The 22,890-nt window shown below is 47.2% G+C and overlaps 1 protein-coding gene across 1 annotated transcript in view; it reads right to left on the reverse strand.

The window, feature by feature from the left end:
- The window catches only part of NOX3 (NADPH oxidase 3), a 396,056-nt gene that overhangs the window by 31,614 nt on the left and 341,552 nt on the right, over window positions 1-22,890 (reverse strand). The window contains exon 12 of the mRNA XM_063919364.1: window positions 11,140-11,264. Within this exon, the coding sequence (XP_063775434.1) occupies window positions 11,140-11,264 (125 nt within the window). The remainder of the gene's footprint in view (window positions 1-11,139; window positions 11,265-22,890) is intronic.

Below are 22,890 nucleotides of genomic sequence, written 5' to 3' on the forward strand. Positions count from 1 at the left end.
TATGGATGGATAGTATACTTGACGACACAGAGGTAGGTAGAGCAGTGGCCTACTGTACCGTACTGCTATATATTATATACTGGTGGTCAGCAAACTGTACAATACTGAAATGCACCACAGGTATGGATGGATAGTATACTTGACGACACAGAGGTAGGTAGAGCAGTGGCCTTCTGTACCGTACTGCTATATATTATATACTGGTGGTCAGCAAACTGTGCAAAACTGAAATGCACCACAGGTATGCATGGATAGTATACTTGATGACACAGAGGTAGGTAGAGCAGTGGCCTACTGTACCGTACTACTATATATTATATACTGGTGATCAGTAAACTGTGCAAAACTGAAATGCACCACGGGTATGGATGGATAGTATACTTGACGACACAGAGGTAGGTAGAGCAGTGGCCTTCTGTACCGTACTTCTATATATTATATACTGGTGGTCAGCAAGCTGTGCAAAACTGAAATGCACCACAGGTATGGATGGATAGTATACTTGATGACACAGAGGTAGGTAGAGCAGTGGCCTACTGTACCGTACTGCTATTTATTATATACTGGTGATCAGCAAACTGTGCAAAACTGAAATGCACCACAGGTATGGATGGATAGTATACTTGACGACACAGAGGTAGGTAGAGCAGTGGCCTACTGTACCGTACTGCTATATATTATATACTGGTGGTCAGCAAACTGTGCAAAACTGAAATACACCACAGGTATGGATGGATAGTATACTTGACGACACAGAGGTAGGTAGAGCAGTGGCCTACTGTACCGTACTGCTATATATTATATACTGGTGGTCAGCAAACTGTACATAACTGAAATGCACCACAGGTATGGATGGATAGTATACTTGACGACACAGAGGTAGGTAGAGCAGTGGCCTTCTGTACCGTACTGCTATATATTATATACTGGTGGTCAGCAAACTGTGCAAAACTGAAATGCACCACAGGTATGGATGGATAGTACACTTGATGACACAGAGGTAGGTAGAGCAGTGGCCTACTGTACCGTACTGCTATATATTATATACTGTTGATCAGCAAACTGTGCAAAACTGAAATGCACCACAGGTATGGATGCATAGTATATTTGACGACACAGAGGTAGGTAGAGCAGTGGCCTTCTGTACCGTACTGCTATATATTATATACTGGTGGTCAGCAAACTGTGCAAAACTGAAATGCACCACAGGTATGGATGGATAGTATACTTGATGACACAGAGGTAGGTAGAGCAGTGGCCTACTGTACCGTACTGCTATATATTATATACTGGTGATCAGCAAACTGTGCAAAACTGAAATGCACCACAGGTATGGATGGATAGTATACTTGACGACACATAGGTAGGTAGAGCAGTGGCCTACTGTACCGTACTGCTATATATTATATACTGGTGGTCAGCAAATTGTGCAAAACTGAAATGCACCACAGGTATGGATGAATAGTACACTTGATGACACAGAGGTAGGTAGAGCAGTGGCCTACTGTACCGTACTGCTATATATTATATACTGGTGGTCAACAAACTGTGAAAAACTGAAATGCACCACAAGTATGGATGGATAGTATACTTGACGACACAGAGGTAGGTAGAGCAGTGGCCTACTGTACCGTACGGATATATATTATATACTGGTGGTCAGCAACTGTGCAAAAATTAAATGTACCACAGGTATGGATGGATAGTATACTTGACGACACAGAGGTAGGTAGAGCAGTGGCCTACTGTACCGTACTGCTATATATTATATACTGGTGGTCAGCAAACTGTGCAAAACTGAAATGCACCACAGGTATGGATGGATAGTATACTTGATGACACAGAGGTAGGTAGAGCAGTGGCCTACTGTACCGTACTGCTATATATTATATACTGGTGGTCAGCAAACTGTGCAAAACTGAAATGCACCACAGATATGGATAGATAGTATACTTGACGACACAGAGGTAGGTAGAGCAGTGGCCTACTGTACCGTACTGCTATATATTATATACCGATGGTCAGCAAACTGTGCAAAACTGAAATGCACCACAGGTATGGATGGATAGTATACTTGATGACACAGAGGTAGGTAGAGCAGTGGCCTACTGTACCGTACTGCTATATATTATATACTGGTGTTCAGCAAACTGTGCAAAACTGAAATGCACCACAGGTATGGATGGATAGTATACTTGACGACACAGAGGTAGGTAGAGCAGTGGCCTACTGTACCGTACTGCTATATATTATATACTGGTGGTCAGCAAACTGTACAAAACTGAAATGCACCACAGGTATGGATGGATAGTATACTTGACGACACAGAGGTAGGTAGAGCAGTGGCCTTCTGTACCGTACTGCTATATATTATATACTGGTGGTCAGCAAACTGTGCAAAACTGAAATGCACCACAGGTATGGATGGATAGTATACTTGATGACACAGAGGTATGTAGAGCAGTGGCCTACTGTACCGTACTGCTATATATTATATACTGGTGGACAGCAAACTGTGCAAAACTGAAATGCACCACAGGTATGGATGGATAGTATACTTGACGACACAGAGGTAGGTAGAGCAGTGGCCTACTGTACCGTACTGCTATATATTATATACTGGTGGTCAGCAAACTGTGCAAAACTGAAATGCACCACAGGTATGGATGGATAGTATACTTGATGACATAGAGGTAGGTAGAGCAGTGGCCTACTGTACCGTACTGCTATATTTTATATACTGGTGTTCAGCAAACTGTGCAAAACTGAAATGCACCACAGGTATGCATGGATAGTATACTTGACGACACAGAGGTAGGTAGAGCAGTGGCCTACTGTACCGTACTGCTATATATTATATACTGGTGGTCAGCAAACTGTACAAAACTAAAATGCACCACAGGTATGGATGGATAGTGTACTTGACGACACTGAGGAAGGTAGAGCAGTGGTCTTCTGTACCGTACTGCTATATATTATATACTGGTGGTCAGCAAACTGTGCAAAACTGAAATGCACCACAGGTATGGATGGATAGTATACTTGACGACACAGAGGTATGTAGAGCAGTGGCCTACTGTACCGTACTGCTATATATTATATACTGGTGGTCAGCAAACTGAAATGCACCATAGGTTTGGATGGGATAAGTATACTTGATGACACAGAGGTAGAGCAGTGGACTACTGTACCGTACTGCTATATACCGTATTTTTCGGACCATAAGACGCACTTTTTCTCCCCAAGAATGTGGGGGAAAAGTACATGCGTCTTATGGTCCGAATATGCGTCTTATGGTCCGAATAACAGAGCAGGAGTAAAAACCTTATGGAGCGCTCTCAATGCGCTCTCAATGCGCTGGGTGGGAGCGCACTGGGTGGGAGAGGCAGCAGTTACGAGTGCGGGTAGCGGCGGGTCCTGTCTGCTGCTGCTGCTTTGCCGTCATCTGAGAGGCGGCATCACGTGGCTACCCCGCTCCCTCCCCTCGCCTCCTCCAAAGTACTGCTGCTGCTGCCTCGCCGTCATCTGAGAGGCGGCATCACGTGACTCCCCCGCTTCCTCCCCTTGCCTTCTCCAAAGTATTGCTGCTGCTGCTGCCTCGCCGTCATCTGTATGTTGTGAGGTAAAAAGGTTCTCGTCTGCTCTGTACTGTGACTATGGCTGTGCTTGTGTGGCTGCCTCTGTCACACACTGTCCCAGAAAAATCTGTGTACCGTATTCTATGTAAATGGCCTGTAAAGCTGATGTCTGTGTCTACAGTAGAGATTGTAAGCTTATTACACTATTTGGTTCAGAATATTTTTTTTCCTGTTTTCCTCCTCTAAAAACTAGGTGCGTCTTATGGTCAGGTGCGTCTTATGGTCCGAAAAATACGGTATATAGTTATACTGGTGGTCAGCAAAATTCTGCACTGTCCTCCTACTATATACTACAATGCAGCACAGATATGGAGCATTTTTCAGGCAGAGATCGTATAATACTGGTGGTCACTGGTCAGCAAAACTCTGCACTGTCCTCCTACTATATAATGCTGCTGGTCCCCAGTCCCCACAATAAAGCATTTAGCACACTGAGCACAGATATTTGCAGCACACTGAGCACAGATATGGAGCGTTTTTCAGGCAGAGAACGTAGATATTTGCACTTGCAGCACACTGAGCACAGATATTTGCAGCACACTGAGCACAGATATTTGCAGTACACTGAGCACAGATATTTGCAGCCCACTGAACATAGAAACTGAGAGGACGCCAGCCACGTCCTCTCACGATCAACTCCAATGCACGAGTGAAAAAAGGCGTCGACGCACGGCTCCTTATATAGAATATGAATCTCGCGAGAATCCGACCGCGGGATGATGATGTTCGGGTGCGCTCGGGTTAACCGAGCATGGCGGGAGGTTCCGAGTTGCTCGGACCCGTGCAAAAAAAGGTGAGGATCCAAACCTGCTCATCACTATTGTAGATATATATATACACTGCTCAAAAAAATAAAGGAAATACTAAAATAACACATCCTAGATCTGAATAAATGAAATATTCTTATTAAATACTTTGGTCTTTACATAGTTGAATGTGCCGACAACAAAATCACACAAAAATTATCAATGGAAATCAAATTTATTAACCCATGGAGGTCTGGATTTGGAGTCACCCTCAAAATTAAAGTGGAAAAACACTCTACAAGCTGATCCAACTTTGATGTAATGTACTTAAAACAAGTCAAAATGAGGCTCAGTAGTGTATGTGGAGCCTCCAAGTGCCTTTATGACCTCCCTACCACCCACACAAGTGGCTCAGGTAGTGCAGCTCATCCATAATGGCACATCAATGCGAGCTGTGGCATGAAGGTTTGCTGTGTCTGTCAGCGTAGTGTCCAGAGCATGGAGGCGCTGCCAGGAGACAGGCCAGTACATCAGGAGACGTGGAGGAGGCCGTAGGAGGGCAACAACCCAGCAGCAGGACCGCTACCTCCGCCTTTGTGCAAGGAGGAACAGGAGGAGCACTGCCAGAGCCCTGCAAAATGACCTCCAGCAAGCCACAAATGTGCATGTGTCTACTCAAACGATCAGAAACAGACTCCATGAGGGTGGTATGAGGGCCCAACATCCACAGGTGGGGGTTGTGCTTACAGCCCAACACCGTGCAGGGTGTTTGGCATTTGCCAGAGAACACCAAGATTGGCAAATTCGCCACTGGCGCCCTGTGCTCTTCACAGATGAAAGCAGGTTCTCACTGAGCACATGTGACAGATGTGACAGAGTCTGGAGATGCCAAGGAGAACGTTCTGCTGCCTGCAACATCCTCCAGCATGACCGGTTTGGCAGTGGGTCAGTAATGGTGTGGGGTGGCATTTCTTTGGGGGGCCGCACAGCCCTCCATGTGCTCGCCAGAGGCAGCTGGACTGCCATTAGGTACCGAGATGAGATCCTCAGACCCCTTGTGAGACCATATGCTGGTGCGGTTGGCCCTGGGTTCCTCCTAATGCAAGACAATGCTAAACCTCATGTGGCTGGAGTGTGTCAGCAGTTCCTGCAAGACGAAGGCATTGATGCTATGGACTGGTCCGCCCGTTCCCCAGACCTGAATCCAATTGAGCACATCTGGGACATCATGTATTGCAATTCTCCATTTATTTCTAGATCTCGTTTTTACAAGTAAATAATATCTATGGTATTGTGCTATAAAGGATTGCCTCCTACTGAATTTTTAAACCATTTTTATTAAATGTTTGTTATTAATTATGTTGTGACTGACAGATGTTTTCAATTGCCTTATGATTCTAAGGGTATATATAGTCTGCCAGATAGTTACTGAATATATGCTCCTGAGGAAGCTGGCACCCATAAGACCAGTGAAACGCGTTGAGATTTTTATCTGAAGGACCACCAGCAACCCCAACCACCTCCTGGCGATATTTGGACTTATATGCATTCATCGGCTCAAAATTTGCACACAAGGGACTTGTAAACCCGGACTCATACCCATCTGCCATCTGGTTTTCATTGCAATACGGATACCTAGGGAATTTCCATCTGGAAAAAGAGTCTGGTAACCTACCCTTTTTAAATTGAACTTGCAAAACAGCTGTTAGCAAATGTCCTAGCCAGGGACTGTGGAAGATACATGTTTATTGGGTTAAGCTGTGCTTCATACATATATCAGCTATCTATATTTGATTGTATTTTATTATCGAGGAATATTTTCCTTTTATTCTTATGAATGTGCAGAAATTAAATTTGAGATTTTTAATCATATTGGTACAGTTAATTTTCTTTGAATTTCAGCCGGCGCCAGTACTTATACTCCCGATTTAATAAGAATATTTCATTCATTCAGATCTAGGATGTGTTATTTAAGTGTTCCCTTTATTTTTTTGATCAGTGTATAGATAGATAGATAGATAGATAGATAGATAGATAGATAGATAGATAGATAGATAGATACACTTACTCTATAATAAATACAAATGAAAATATATATTTAAAAAAAAATCCTATTCCCGCACAGTTGTGCCCCTTTCACAATATTATGCCCCACATAGTAATGTCCCAGTACCTGCACATTGTCAGGGGTTATGCTTATTGTCAGAGGATCTGCTGCTCCCTCTCTTTTCCTGCCACCGCAGCAGACTGTTCGGTAGCCTGTTTCAAGAAAAAACTATTGAGAAAGTCCTTCCCAAAATGGCCACCGCCTCAGAGGAGACAATTAGCTATTAAAGAACTATAGGAGGCTCTAGTATCTTTAATAACAGTCTCCTTTGAGGCGGTGACCATCTTGACAGGGACATTTTTTCTTGAGCCTGCGGGTGCCAGGCGCTGGGGGTGGATGATGGTGGCGGTGACAGAGGATGGATAGGAACACAGATGGCATGAGCAGTCTGGGCACTCCCCTCTCTGTTAGAGAGGCCGGGCCCAGGACAGCTGTGCCCACAGTACACCCCTGATGGCGGGTCTGATGGTGGATTCCAGCAGTGATAAATTGATGTTGTGTGAGGATGATGTACACACTAATGAGGGAGAGGATGAGAATGGCAGTGAGGATGACATCTTGCCACTGAGATATATTAGCCTAGCTGCTTTAAGCTAGAGATGATTGAGTTCGGGTTTTACTCGGATTTACTCGGTTCTCAAAACGTCATCTTATTGGCTATCAAAAACACAAGACATCCGTGAGCAAATAAGATGCCGTTTTGAGAACCGAGTAAATCCAAGTAAAACCCGAACCTACTCATCTCTACTTTAAGCCCATTGGTAGCTTGTTTTGTGGTGGCACCAACAATCCAAGCAATTCAGCCACAAAAAAGGCAGTCCCTGTCACTGAAGTGCTTGGTTTGATGAACTGTGCATGTCCTTTTTAATATCCAAATTAAGGGTGGGTAGGAGAGCCCAATGACAATTCATCTTGCATCACTTTTGTTTTCTGTCATTGCTGTGTGGCAAGGTTTTATAGATGTGCTATAAACTGCCATGTGTTTGTGCCATTGCTTTAGCGCTCAGTACTCAGCCAGATCGCTGCAGCCTTTAGCCTAAACTGGATGAAAACAATATTGTGAGCTGTGAGGTGGTCAACACTTACTGGAAATGACTGGAAATTAATATTATTGACCTTAATAATACTGTAAGAACAGAAATGGCCCAAATTATGTGATTTTAAGCTTTTTTGTCATTTTTTGAGAAAAATACAAAACCAAAACCAGTAACAGCATTTAGGCAAAACCAAAACATGGACATTGGATTAATACCAAAACCAGCAAAAATGGGCCGGGCACATCTCTGCTTTGTATTCGCGTCTTACAGTAGTCTAATTTACTTTGGCATGGTGAGTTATTAGTAACATTGCCAAGAAGTATATTTTGTGTATGAATTGTGTACTATATTGTTAACATTATTACAACTAATACTGTGAAGCCGCATCTCCTGTCATAAAGTACTGTATATACTATTAATGACTCCATTAGTAAAGGAGGCATACTGGCATGTCTGCTGTATAAGGCTATCTGAGCCGTAACTACACTTTTTGGCGCCCTATGACAGAAAGAGAATCCCCCCCCCCTATTTTTCCAATAGGGACATAAGGCACATGCTTCGCAGGGGAGGGGCATGACAAAATTCAAAATTAATCCCAGAGAAAGCCCATGCTATGATTCCACTCCCCACACAGACACACACACACACACACACACACACACACACACACACACACACACACACACACACACACACACACACACACATATATAAAACATTTATTAGTATTTATTAACAGTTTCTAATATAGCACATCAAAATTCCATTGCACTTTACAATTGGAAACAATGATAAAACAAAATTGGGTAATAACAAACAGTCATAAATGTAGGAAGTCCCTGCTTGCAAGCTTACAATCTATAGGGAAATAGGTATTGATACAGAAGGACAGGTATCTATTGCATCGTTGTCCACCAGATTGCAAAGATTCTCTGTGAGCTGCATGATATGACCACAAAGCAATGATTGACCAGGGTAAGGAAGAAGGGAAAGTGAAGTGAGTAATAGATATATAGATTTTATAATAATTTATTTAATTCATTTACATTTTTTATATATATATATATATATATATATATACACTGTATATATATATATATATATATATACATATATAAACCAGGAGAAAGACGTGGCACTCACGGCAGAATACAATGGTCAGACACTCATCTGCATTTTTGCTAAACTACAGATGAGTGTCTGAACATTGTATTCTGCCGTGAGTGCCACATCTTTCTCCTGGTTTATTGCTATGCTTTACGGGGGCACCGGCGCTATATAGCTTTCAGGAGTGCTGTACCTATCTTTGTATACACACACACACACACACTTATAGAACACTGCAAGAAAACACAGGACACAAATCCTCTTTATACCACATTCATGCACTCAACTCGAGAGCTTGCCACCATTCAGCCACAATACCCCTCATTACATAACACATTTTAATATACTGCCACATCCAGGACTCAAACCCACAACTTGCTGTATCCTACCCAAACACTGCACACACCGAAACACTTGATCCCGCATAAAAACTATGAGATTTATAACTATATGAAGCTACCTGTACCCTGTAAAAAATAACAAGCACCATAATCGAGCAGATGCATGCAGGGTGCAGCTACACATCCAATACCTTGCAGTCACACACACTACATAGATCTGCCAAGCTGCAACGCTGATCATCCCTTCACACAGTACAAGGTAAGCTTCAAATAGTTAAACTCTCCAGGTTGGAATTCTCTAGCTTTCGGTGCAAGGGAGATACTGTAGCACAATGAATAGTGTATCCAAATGCAATGTCATAGGCAAAGGGTATGAATCCCAGGCACATCCCAAAATGTAATAAGGGACAGTGTATCACGTCTAGCAAGGTTTGAGGATCCGGCAGCTGAGACTTGCCCAAGGAGGTAGTTTTCTGTGGATGAACAAGACGAGGGGGTTGGATATAGTTCCTTCTCATGGGACAAGTGGCATTGAAGAACGTAGGCGGGGCTAAGAGTCAGTGGATTGTAGTTCTTGTGGACAGGGCTGAGGTAGAGAACTGTGGCTGGTGAGCGATGACTTAAATGATGTAGTTGTAGACAAAGAACTGCGGGTTGTGGCTCGAAAGACGAGGTTGTAAATAATGAACTGCGGAACTGTGAATGCTGGTTAAAGACGTGGCTGGAGACAAAGAACTGTGGACTATGGTTTGAAAGACGAGGCTGGAGATTATGAGCTGCTGACTGTGGACGATGGTTCAAAGACGTGGCTGGAGACAAAGATCTGTGGCTGGTGGCTTGAAAGACAAGGCAGGAGACCCGGGGCCGACCGAGCCCAAAGGGTCTTACTGGACCGGGTTTTCCAGGAGCGCTTCCACAGGCAGCAGCAGGTTAGGAACGGCAGGGCTGCAGCAGCAACTGAGAACCAGCCAAGCAGGGTCAGGAGTAACCAGAATATGGTAAGAATCCTGGGAGCATAGGGCTAAAGCACCTACAACAGGGTTGTAACTTGAAGCACTGGCATCCCTGTCGTAAACCAGCCCCCTTTTATAGGAAGAAGTTTCTCTGGATTGGCTGGAAGGAACAGGAAGCAAGAACTGTGCCTCAAACTTGGTCTCCAACATGGCGGCGCACAGTACTGCAGACCTTTTACATAGCCACACAGCTCACTGCCCCTGGTCTCCTAGCAACAGTTGACCAAGAGAGGCCCGCTGCAGCAGCGTCCCACCTCACGAGCCGACCCCCTCACCGCCACTAATGCTGCCCTCGGACCCGGCGCAACAGCCCACCTCCGCCGCTGCCCGGCCACCTGTGAAGACCACCCCACAGCCCTAGCATGCCGGTAAAACCCCGGATGCTGACACAGTGCAACTGAACAACAAAGATTCATCAAGTCAAGTCCATGAATGCTGTATAGGTATAATCAACAAAAAGGGGTGGGGGAAGAAGACAGGGGCGGTAAGGAGATGCTGGGCTTCAAAAAGGGGGAAGCTGCAAGTGAAAGTAATTAAATAATTCATAATTGACAAGTGCTGCCAACAGTGCCGCCTACCTTGTAGCGTTATGTGTGGAGCATACTCCGCACACACCTAGTTACGGCCCTGATGGCTATCTATGCAAGCTTTTTTAGGGCAAATTTTTGAACATTCAATATAGATGCAATATTCCATCCATGCTGCCAGCATGAGCCCTACTTTTACATTTTATTCCTTTGTGCTCAGGCACATTCTCTTTTTTTATAGTAAATTATAACTTCTAAATGTATAAACCAACAAAACCAAGTACATCTATTCTATGTACATTAACTATCTGCCTACTGCTGCTGACACTTGCACTTCTGAACTGTACATTTACCTTTATATAGTTACAGTTACATAGTTACATAGTTAGTGAGGTTGAAAAGACGCAAAATGCCCATTGTATTCAACCTGTATTCTGTGTATATAATTAAAGCAATTTAATATTGCAACATCAAAGAGACAAATCTAAAAAAATATATATTTTCTAGTGACTAAGCAACACGGCAGAACAAAAGAGCAACAGTTACATAATGACATAATTAAATAGGTATCAAGCACAATCATTAAACTGGGGTTGCTGGCAGCCAAACATTATAAATTTTACCTTGGATGACTGTCTGCTACATATTTAAATTCTTTATGCCAGATTGGTCTTCCATATTTCGTTTTATGTCTGAGACCAGTAATTACGTCAAGGTAATCTTCATAGTGAAAAGCTATGTGTGAAGCCTAAAACAAATAGACACATAAATTGTTGACACTTGTTGGATCAAGTCACACTAACAGAATCATAGCTACTCAGAGTTTAGGGAATACAAGTATGATACTTAGATCACTCGTTGTTCTCCTATAAAGTCATGATATACTGGGGTAGATGCATGAAGGTTCGTTTTAGGGGAAAAACGGTATCAGTGCTGTTATGTGCACAGATAACGCTTCTCCTTCATGTATGAAATTGAGGATACTGATCTCTCATGCAGGCCGGAGCCAGCAGCTGCCACAGCCAGGGAAAGTGCTGCCCCTGCTTTCGACAGCTGCAGGTATTGTTGGCCATACACCACATCAGGGACAGCGCTGTCCCTGGCTGTGGCAGCTGCCAGCTCCGGGCTGCATGAGAGATCTTGCAATAGTAGTGAGATCTCCTGCATGCCCAGTGAGCCCATGGGGAAGAGAGACAGCACTTCAGCACTAGCAAACAATATGTTCATATGGGATCCGGTCAGGATCCCAATGGTCGTGATCCCAGCTCTTGAAATACAAACGCCAGGATCCCGACACTGATCAGAATGCCAGTGCCGGCATCCCTAGATAGGATCACAATGCCAGTGCCAGCATCCTGACAGCCAGGTCCTAAAAGAGCTAAGCAGCAGAAGGGTGTTTGGTTTAGGCTGTTGGGTGAGGGTTGGGATTAAGCTATGGCTGCAGGGAGGAGGGGTTGGGTTTAGGCACCCCCGGCGAGGGTTAGTGTTTGGATGCTGGGGTGGAGTGGGGTAGGATTAGGTTGTGGGAGGGGGGGTAGGTTTATGCACCACCAGTTGGGTTAGGCAGCGGGGAGGGGGGGGGGGGGGGTGTTAGGCATAGGCGAGCGCATGGGGGGTGCCTGGTGCGCACAGGCACCCCCTAATGTCCGGCAACCCCGACACTTGACAGGTGGCAGCTGAGAACGTAAGCGGGCAGTCAGAGCCGGCCCTATCTATAGGCAAATGCCTAGGGCATTTGCAGTAGCCAGGGGCATGCCAGAGCTGGCTCAACTAAACTTTGGGCAATGGAAGGACCTGCGAGTTCCCCCCACCATGGATCAAATGTTGTTGTTTTTTTCAAGTGGGTCCCTGTCCCGGCGATTGAAGCCCCGCCCCCTCGCGGCTATATGCCGTGATTTGCGGGTCGGTGTTGAGGGGCGGAGCCATTATGACATGTTTCTCTTTGAATGGTGTCACATTGGCTCCGCCTCCTCCCCACGAATCGCGGCATAAGCTGCTAGTGGGCGGAGCTTAATGATGAAAAGTGCCCTGCACGACCCTCAGCACTGATCTGCTCCTGGTTCCTGCAGCTACCGCCAGGCTCCAACCTCCAGGTGTCAGTGGGTTTGTGTGTATACTCTAGTCTATATATGTGCATATGTATGTGTTCTGTGTGTGTGTGTTTATATATACTGTATGTGTTCTATATATGTGTATATGTATGTTTTGTATTTGTGTTTATATGTACAGTGAGTGTACCATGTCTGTTTATGTGTTAGGATCCCGGCCATTGTAAGTGTAGCCACAGAACTTTGACTACTGCCGGAGAAGGGGGGAGGGGGGGGGGGGGAGGGGTAGATTTAGCCGACACTGGAGGGGATAGGGTTAGGCTACAGGAGGTGGAAGGTTAGGGTTAGGCTGCGGACAGGGGGGGTTAAGAAAAGGCACAGCCGGGGGGAGTTTAGGGTAAGGCACTGAGAGGGGAGGTTAAGGTTAGGCTGCGGGAAGGGAGGGTTAGGCTTAGGGGGTAGGGGACAGAGGATAGATTAGTTAAATCACCCGTCAGGAATTTCATTCCTCTGGATGCTGGCGTCTGTATTTTGACTGCCGGCATCCCATCCGGCTGTCATGCATACCAAACCCATATGTGTGTTTAAATGTATATGTTCTATGTGTATGTATATGTATGCGTTCTATGCATAGGCGTGCGCATGAGGGGTATTGCACAGGCATACCCTAATGTCAGGTACCCCTCAGTGTTAGCCTATTACATATACCAGCTCCACAGTCGCGGTGAAGCCGGTCCACTAAGGATCATGGAGAAGCGGGTAAGTTTCTACTCCGCAGGTGCCGTCTGTACTCCCCCCAGCAGCCTCTGCGTTTGTGTGACGTGACTTGTTTGACAGATTCTGTTTACAGGATGCCATGGCTGCGGGACCCGCGGAGGTGATGGACGGAGCAGAGTGCACACTGAAAGAGCTGCTGAGGGGCCAGGACTCAGAGTGTCTGCAGGGCAAGGTGTCGGCGGAGCTGAGCCAGCTGATGGTACTGGAGAGAGTAGCCACCCACAGCCAAGGTTTGTCCCACTTACCCAACTCTCTGCTTCATGCTGGCTCTTCCCGGTGTCTGTCAGGTCTCCACACTGATGGATGTGGTGTGGCCAGGGGACCTGGTCTTCTCTCAGCTTTTTCATTAGGAGTGTTCTCAATACAGTCCCACTTGCTGCCCACAAATGCCTCACTCTCCCCTCACAGCTCCAAATGCCCATCTGCTGCACCCCCAAGCTTCCTCCATGTCACCCAGTACATATCACTAGTGTCTCCCTATGCATGTCACCCATTACTTGTCCATAGTGTGCCCCTTTGTCTATCTCCCATTGCCTCACCCCAGTGTCACCCTCTCTGCCCGTCCCCACTACATGTCCCCAGTGCCACCCTCTGTCTCCCACTACATGTCACCCTCTGCTTTTCTCCGACTGCATCATCCCAGTGTCACCCTCATGGCTGTCACCCTTTGCCTCACCCCAGTGTCATCCTCTGAATATGAAAAACAGAATATTAATTTCTGCTTATACCGTGTGACATAATGTGAATTTCGGCTCATACCATTGGCATAATGTGAATTTCGGCTCATACCGTGTGGCATATTGTGAATTTCGGCTCATACCGTGTGTCATATCGTGAATTTTGGCTCATAACTTGTGGCATATTCTGAATTTCGGCTCATGCCTTGTGGCGTAATGTGAATTTCGGTTCATACCATGTGGCATATTGTAAATTTCGGCTCATGCCTTGTGGCATAATGTGAATTTCGGCTCATGCCTTGTGGCATAATGTGAATTTCAGCTCATACCGTGTGGCATATTGTGAATATCAGCTCATACCTTGTGTCATATTCTGAATTTTGGCACATTCCTTGTGGCATAATGTGAATTTCGGCTCATACCGTGTGGCATATTGTGAATTTCAGCTCATGCCTTGTGGCATAATGTGAATTTCGGCTCATGCCTTGTGGCATAATGTGAATTTCGGCTCATGCCTTGTGGCATAATGTGAATTTTGGCTCATACCGTGTGGCATATTGTGAATTTCGGCTCATACCGTGTGGCATATTCTGAATTTCGGCTGATGCCTTGTGGCAAAATGTGAATTTCAGCTTAAACTGTGTGGCATAATGTCCATTTCGTCTCAGACTGTGTGGCATAATGTGAATTTTGGCTCATACTGAGTGGCATAATGTGAATTTTGGCTCATACTGTATGCCATAATGTGAATTTTGGCTCATAGTGTTTGGCATAATGTGAATTTCGGCTCATACTGTGTGACATAATGTGAATAACTCAAATGTTCGCCCCCCCTAAATCTCACATACTTTCTCTGACGTCCTAGTGGATGCTGGGAACTCCGTAAGGACCATGGGGAATAGACGGGCTCCGCAGGAGACTGGGCACTCTAAAAGAAAGATTAGGTACTATCTGGTGTGCACTGGCTCCTCCCTCTATGCCCCTCCTCCAGACCTCAGTTAGAATCTGTGCCCGGCCAGAGCTGGGTGCTCCTAGTGGGCTCTCCTGAGCTTGCTAGAAAAGAAAGTATTTGTTAGGTTTTTTATTTTCAGTGAGATCTGCTGGCAACAGACTCACTGCTATGTGGGACTGAGGGGAGAGAAGCAAACCTACTTGCAGCTAGCTTGTGCTTCTTAGGCTACTGGACACCATTAGCTCCAGAGGGTTCGAACACAGGGCCTGACCTCGATCGTCCGTTCCCGGTGCCGGGCCGCCGTCCCCCTTGCAGAGCCAGAAGACAGAAGAGAACGATGAAAAAGGCGGCTGAAGACTCCTGTCTTCATTTAAGGTAGCGCACAGCACCGCAGCTGTGCGCCATTGCTCCCACAGCACACCACACACTCCGGTCACTCTTGGGTGCAGGGCGCTGGGGGGGGGGCACCCTGGGCAGCAATTAGATAACCTTTTGGCACTAAATACACATAATACAGTCTGGAAAACTGTATATGTGTAAAAAACCCCGCCATTAAGTTATACAAAATGCGGGAGAAGCCCGCCGCTGAGGGGGCGGGGCCTTCTTCCTCAGCACACCAGCGCCATTTTCTCTTCACAGCTCCACTGGAAGGACGCTCCCCAGGCTCTCCCCTGCAGTATCCTGTACAAGAAGGGTAAAAAAGAGAGGGGGGGCACATAAATTTAGGCGCAAAGTGGATAATAAGCAGCTATTGGGAAAAATCACTCATTATAGTGTAAATCCCTGTGTTATATAGCGCTGTATGTGTGCTGGCATACTCTCTCTCTGTCTCCCCAAAGGACTTTGTGGGGTCCTGTCCTCAGTCAGAGCATTACCTGTGTGTGTGCGGTGTGTCGGTACGGCTGTGTCGACATGTTTGATGAGGAGGGTTACGTGGAGGCGGAGCAGGGGCAGATAAGTGTGGTGTCGCCCCCGACGGGGCCGACACCGGATTGGATGGATATGTGGAAGGTCTTAACAGACAGTGTCAACTCCTTACATAAAAGGTTCGATGACGCAGCAGCCTTGGGACAGCCGGGATCTCAGCCCGCGCCTGCCCAGGCGTCTCAGAGGCCATCAGGGGCTCATAAACGCCCGCTAGCTCAGATGGTAGACACAGATGTCGACACGGAGTCTGACTCCAGTGTAGATGAGGATGAGACAAATGTACAGTCTACAAAGGCCATCCGATACATGATTACTGCAATGAAAAATGTATTGCACATTTCTGATGTTAACCCGGTTACTACCAAGAAGGGTATTATGTTTGGGGAGAAAAAGCAGCCAGTGACTTTTCCCCCATCTGATGAATTAAATGAATTGTGTGAAGAAGTGAGTTCCCCCGATAAGAAACTGGTGATTTCTAAGAGGTTACTGATGGCGTACCCTTTCCTGCCTACGGACAGGTAACGTTGGGAAACATCCCCTAGGGTGGACAAGGCGCTTACACGCTTATCAAAAAAGGTGGCACTGCCGTCTCAGGATACGGCCGCCCTAAAGGAGCCTGCGGATAGAAAGCAGGAAGCCATCCTGAAGTCTGTGTATACACACTCGGGTACTATACTGAGACCAGCTATTGCTTCAGCATGGATGTGTAGTGCAGCAGCAGCATGGTCTGATACCCTGTCAGACAACATTGATTCCCTCAACAGGGATACTATTTTGCTAACCATAGAACATATAAAAGACGTTGTCTTATATATGCGGGATGCACAGAGGGACATTTGCCTGCTGGCATCTAGAATTAATGCAATGTCCATTTCTGCCAGGAGAGTATTATGGACTCGGCAGTGGACAGGTGATGCTGATTCTAAAAAACACATGGAGGTTTTGCCTTATAAGGGCGAGGAATTGTTTGGGGACGGTCTCTCGGACCTCGTATCCACAGCAACAGCTGGGAAGTCAACTTTTTTACCTCAGGTTCCCTCACAGCCTAAGAAAGCACCGTATCATTATGTACAGTCCTTTCGGCCTCAGAAAGGCAAGCGGGTCAGAGGCGTATCCTTTCTGCCCAGAGGCAGGGGTAGAGGAAAGAAGCTGCACCAGGCAGCCAGTTCCCAGGAACAAAAATCCTCCCCCGCTTCCACTAAGTCCACCGCATGACGCTGGGGCTCCACAGGCGGAGCCAGGTGCGGTGGGGGCGTGTCTCCGAAACTTCAGCAACCAGTGGGTTCGCTCACAGGTGGATCTCTGGGCTGTACAAATTGTATCTCAGGGATACAAGCTGGAGTTAGAGGCGACTCCCCCTCGCCGTTACCTCAAATCAGCCTTGCCAGCTGCTCCCAGGGTAAGGGAGGCAGTACTGGCGGCAATTCACAAACTGTACCTTCAGCAGGTGATAATCAAGGTTCCCCTCCTTCAACAGGGACGGGGTTACGATTCCACAATGTTTGTGGTACCGAAACCAGACGGTTTGGTGAGACCCATTCTGAATTTAAAATCCTTGAACACTTATATAAGGAAGTTCAAGTTCAAAATGGAATCGCTCAGGGCGGTTATTGCACGCCTGGAAGAGGGGGATTTTATGGTGTCACTGGACATCAAGGATGCTTACTTGCATGTCCCCATTTACCCACCTCACCAGGAGTACCTCAGGTTTGTGGTACAGGATTGTCATTACCAATTCCAGATGTTGCCGTTTGGTCTGTCCACGGCACCGAGAGTATTTACCAAGGTAATGGCCGAAATGATGATACTCCTTCGAAAGAAGGGAGTTATAATTATCCCGTACTTGGACGATATCCTTATAAAGGCGAGGTCCAGAGAGCAGTTGTTAGTCAGCGTAGCACTCTCTCGGGGAGTGTTGCAATAGCACGGCTGGATTCTGAATATCCCAAAGTTGCAGCTGATTCCTGCGACGAGTCTGCTTTTCCTGGGCATGATTCTGGACACAGAACAGAAGAAGGTGTTTCTCCCGGTGGAGAAGGCCCAGGAATTGTCATCTCTGGTCAGGGACCTCCTGAAACCAAAACAGGTGTCGGTGCATCACTGCACGCGAGTCCTGGGAAAGATGGTGGCTTCTTACGAAGCAATTCCCTTCGACAGGTTCCATGCAAGGATCTTTCAGTGGGATCGCAAATGGTCCGGATCGCATCTTCAGATGCATTGGTTGATCACCCTATCTCCAAGGGCCAGGGTGTCTCTGCTGTGGTGGCTGCAGAGTGCTCATCTTCTCGAGGGCCGCAGATTCGGCATACAGGACTGGGTCCTGGTGACCACGGATGCAAGCCTCCGAGGATGGGGGACAGTCACTCAGGGAAGGAACTTCCAAGGACAGTGGTCAAGTCAGGAGACTTCACTACACATAAATATACTGGAACTAAGGGCCATTTACAACGCCCTGAGTCAAGCAGAGCCCCTGCTTCAAAACCAACCAGTGCTGTGTCAGACAACATCACGGCGGTCGCCCATATAAACCGCCAGGGCGGCACAAGAAGCAGGATGGCGATGGCAGAAGCCACAAGGATTCTTCGATGGGCGGAGAATCACGTGCTAGCACTGTCAGCAGTGTTCATTCCGGGAGTGGACAACTGGGAAGCAGATATCCTCAGCAGGCACGACCTCCACCCGGGAGAGTGGGGACTTCATCCAGAAGTCTTCACGCAGATTGTAAACCGTTGGGAACGGCCACAGGTGGACATGATGGCGTCCCGCCTCAACAAAAAGCTAAAAAAAATATTGCGCCAGTTCAAGGGACCCTCAGGCGATAGCTGTGGACGCACTAGTGACACCGTGGGTGTACCAGTCGGTTTATGTGTTCCCTCCTCTTCCTCTTATACCCAAGGTACTGAGGATTGTAAGAAAGAGAGGAGTAAGAACTATACTCATTGTTCCGGATTGGCCAAGAAGAACTTGGTATCCAGAACTACAAGAAATGATCTCAGAGGACCCATGGCCTCTGCCACTCAGACAGGACCTGTTACAGCAGGGGCCCTGTCTGTTCCAAGACTTACCGCGGCTGCGTTTGACGGCATGGCGGTTGAACGCCGGATCCTAACGGAAAAGGGCATTCCAGATGAAGTGATTCCTACGCTGATAAAAGCTAGGAAGGATGTGACAGCAAAACATTATCACCGCATATGGCGGAAATATGTTGCTTGGTGTGAGGCCAGGAAGGCCCCAACAGAGGAATTCCAGCTAGAGCGATTTTTGCACTTCCTACAGTCAGGAGTGACTATGGGCCTAAAATTGGGGTCCATAAAAAATTGGGGTCCATAAAGGTCCAGATTTCGGCCCTATCTATTTTCTTTCAAAAAGAACTGGCTTCACTGCCTGAAGTTCAGACGTTTGTTAAGGGAGTGCTGCATATTCAGCCCCCTTTTGTGCCTCCAGTGGCACCTTGGGATCTTAACGTTGTGTTGGATTTCCTAAAATCACACTGGTTTGAGCCACTTAAGACCGTGGAGCTAAAATATCTCACGTGGAAAGTGGTCATGCTATTGGCCTTAGCTTTGGCTAGGCGTGTGTCAGAATTGGCGGCTTTGTCATGTAAAAGCCCTTATCTGATCTTCCATATGGACAGGGCAGAATTGAGGACTCGTCCCCAATTTCTCCCTAAGGTGGTATCAGCGCAGGGGCGGATCCAGGGAAAAATGACAGGGGGGCACCACTTCCACACCTTCGGCGTGCGGTCCCATGAAGATGCGCATGGCCTCACAACAAGGTCTCAAAGGGAATGTCATATTCGTAAGATGAGAAGAGGGTGACACTTTGGAGAGCAGAGAGTGACAGAAAAGAGAGGGTGATGGGTTTATAGTGACGCAGGGGAGAGGCAGAGGGTGAGGCAGTGGGTGAAGGAGACATAGTGGGAGACGGAGAGGCAGTGGGTAACAGAGAGAGGGTGACAGTGAGAGGCAGTGTGGGTAACTCCGGGGAAAGGGTGACGAGGAAAAAGTGTGTGATGCCAGGGGGAGGTGGCAGTGGGTAACAAGGAGAGGCGGACAAGGAGAGGCAGTAGGTACCTAAGGTCTCTGTAGGAGGGAGTAGTGAGACATTTGTAGGAAGGTTTACAGAGACATGATGGGAAAGTATCGCTGGGGAAACAGACAGAATAAAACATGGAAGCTTAACACAATAACTGAGAGGAGAGAGAACAAGAAAAAGAGAGAGTGGGGGAGGGGGGAGAGAGGGGGGGGGGGAGGCAGGGGCTCCTGAACCCAGCAAACAGCCTAATATACCCTATCTAAAGGTGGGTACACACTGGCCGATATATCGGCCGCGGGTCCATCGGCCAGTGTGTACGGCCGATACGTCTGTGAACTCCGCCGTTCACAGACGTATCGCGATGGCCCTGCAGCACAGCCGACGGCCAATATATCTACCGATATATTGGCGCGTCGCTGTGTGTGTACGGCGGTCGGCCGACCGCCCGTACACATGCTGCGGCGGCCGGCGGTGATTGACAGCTGAACTGGGCGGGCGTGTGTACACCCCCGCCCAGTTCATGACGTCAGTCCCTGACGGATCGGGCAGTGTGTATGCACAGCACACTGCCCGATCCGTCCATAGATATATCTGCCGATCAATTGATCGGCAGATATATCTTCCAGTATGTACCCACCTTTATAGAATTAATAAAGCACAAGTGCATCCCAGCGCTGCAACTGAATGCCCAGGTAAAAAAAAAAAAATATATATATATATATATATATATATATATACACACAAACAGTATGTGTGTAAATACAGTATATATATATATATATATACACACACACACACAAACAGCATGTGTGTGTGTGTGTGTGTGTGTGTGTGTGTGTGTATGTATATATATACATATATAAATCTATTTATGTGGCTGCACCAGATTCCCTCTCCTTAAATGCCCACTCACTGACCTAATGCCCATGGGGCATGCTGCTGCCCCACCAAGTCCAGGTGCTGGCGAGTTGCCTGCTTGATTCATCATGTGCAGGCTGAGCCAAGCACCAGCGGCTGTCGATCGTGGAGGAGGGGAGGAGAGGGGAGGAGAGAGAAGGGGAAAGCCTCCCCTCTCCTCCGAGTCTTCCGGCCTTACTACAGCCGGCCGCAGCGTACTGTAATGAGTCTCTCTGACTCATTAATACTGCTGCCGCTGTCACTGGGCCCTTCATCGCGGCGGGCGCCAGTGAAGCGCGCCGCCGCTTCATTTTTAAAGGGACTGTTTTTTTTTTTTTGTGTAAGTGCCAGACATGACAGGGGGGGCACGGGCCCGCGTGCCCCCCCCCCCCCCCCCCTGGATCCACCACTGTATCAGCGTTTCATTTGAACCAACCTATTGTGGTGCCTGCGGCTACTCGGGACTTGGAGGACTCCAAGTTACTGGATGTAGTCAGGGCTTTGAAACTCTATGTTGCCAGGACGGCTGGAGTCAGGAAAACTGACTCGCTGTTTATCCTGCATGCACCCAACAAGCTGGGTGCTCCTGCTTCAAAGCAAACTATTGCGCGCTGGATCTGTAACACGATTCAGCAAGCTCATTCTGCGGCAGGATTGCCGCATCCTAAACCAGTAAAAGCCCATTCCACAAGGAAGGTGGGCTCTTCTTGGGCGGCTGCCCGAGGGGTCTCGGCTTTACAGCTTAGCCGAGCTGCTACTTGGTCGTGTTCAAACACATTTGCTAAGTTCTACAAGTTTGATACCCTGGCTGAGGAGGACCTTGCCTTTGCTCATTCGGTGCTGCAGAGTCATCCGCACTCTCCCGCCTGTTTGGGAGCTTTGGTATAATCCCCATGGTCCTTACTGAGTTCCCAGCATCCACTAGGACGTCAGAGAAAATAAGAATTTACTCACCGGTAATTCTATTTCTCGTAGTCCGTAGTGGATGCTTGGCGCCCGTCCCAAGTGCGGACTCTCTGCAATACATGTATATAGTTATTGCTTAACTAAAGGGTTATTGTTATGAGCCATCCGTACAATGAGGCTCTGTTATTGTTCATACTGTTAACTGGGTATGGTTATCACAAGTTGTACGGTGTGATTGGTGTGGCTGGTATGAGTCTTACCCTGGATTCCAAATCCTTTCCTTGTTGTGTCAGCTCTTCCGGGCACAGTTATCCCTAACTGAGGTCTGGAGGAGGGGCATAGAGGGAGGAGCCAGTGCACACCAGATAGTACCTAATCTTTCTTTTAGAGTGCCCAGTCTCCTGCGGAGCCCGTCTATTCCCCATGGTCCTTACGGAGTTCCCAGCATCCACTACGGACTACGAGAAATAGAATTACCGGTGAGTAAATTCTTATTTTTCAGAGTGTCCCACTCAAAATCAGGGTGTAGGTGCTGGGGTGCAAGAGAATTCATATGCACCTAGGCCCACCACTCTCTAGTTCTGCCACTGGGTCAGGGATAGGTTGGGGAAGTGTAAGCAGCGACAGGGCGCAGTGGCAGCTGGGGCTCAGGGTTATGCCATAGTGGAGTACTGGCCAGTGGTCTCGCCATTATGCTTCATTTTATTAATTTTATTTTTCTGGGGTGTATTATATCTACATGTACTATTGGGAACTAGGGATAAATTAGATTAAGCCATGTGATTTTACTGAGAGAATGCAAAAAAAAGTGCTAGACAAGCCCCTCTGGTGGTGCACAACCTAATAAAATAAGCTGTGCACGCCTATGGTGTTACGTATAGACTGCAGGAAGGAAGGGTTAGGGTTAAGGGCAGCAGTGGCTTCTACCTTGGTCAGGAGGAGGGCTGCCACTGGCGATGCTGCCGGGTCTTCGCCAGATTGTCCCCGCCACTGCCTGGGTCATGGCACCTGTACTATGTACAGTTCACAGATGGCAGGACCTGGCACATATGCTGTAGCAGCGACGGTACTGCGCATGAAAAAAACACAGCTTCTATGGACTGCATTGGCTGCAGTCCATAGGAGCTGGCTAAGGCTGATGAGGCAGGGAGCTGA

The sequence above is a fragment of the Pseudophryne corroboree genome, chromosome 4 (genome assembly GCF_028390025.1).
Source record: "Pseudophryne corroboree isolate aPseCor3 chromosome 4, aPseCor3.hap2, whole genome shotgun sequence".
Lineage (NCBI taxonomy): Eukaryota > Metazoa > Chordata > Amphibia > Anura > Myobatrachidae > Pseudophryne > Pseudophryne corroboree.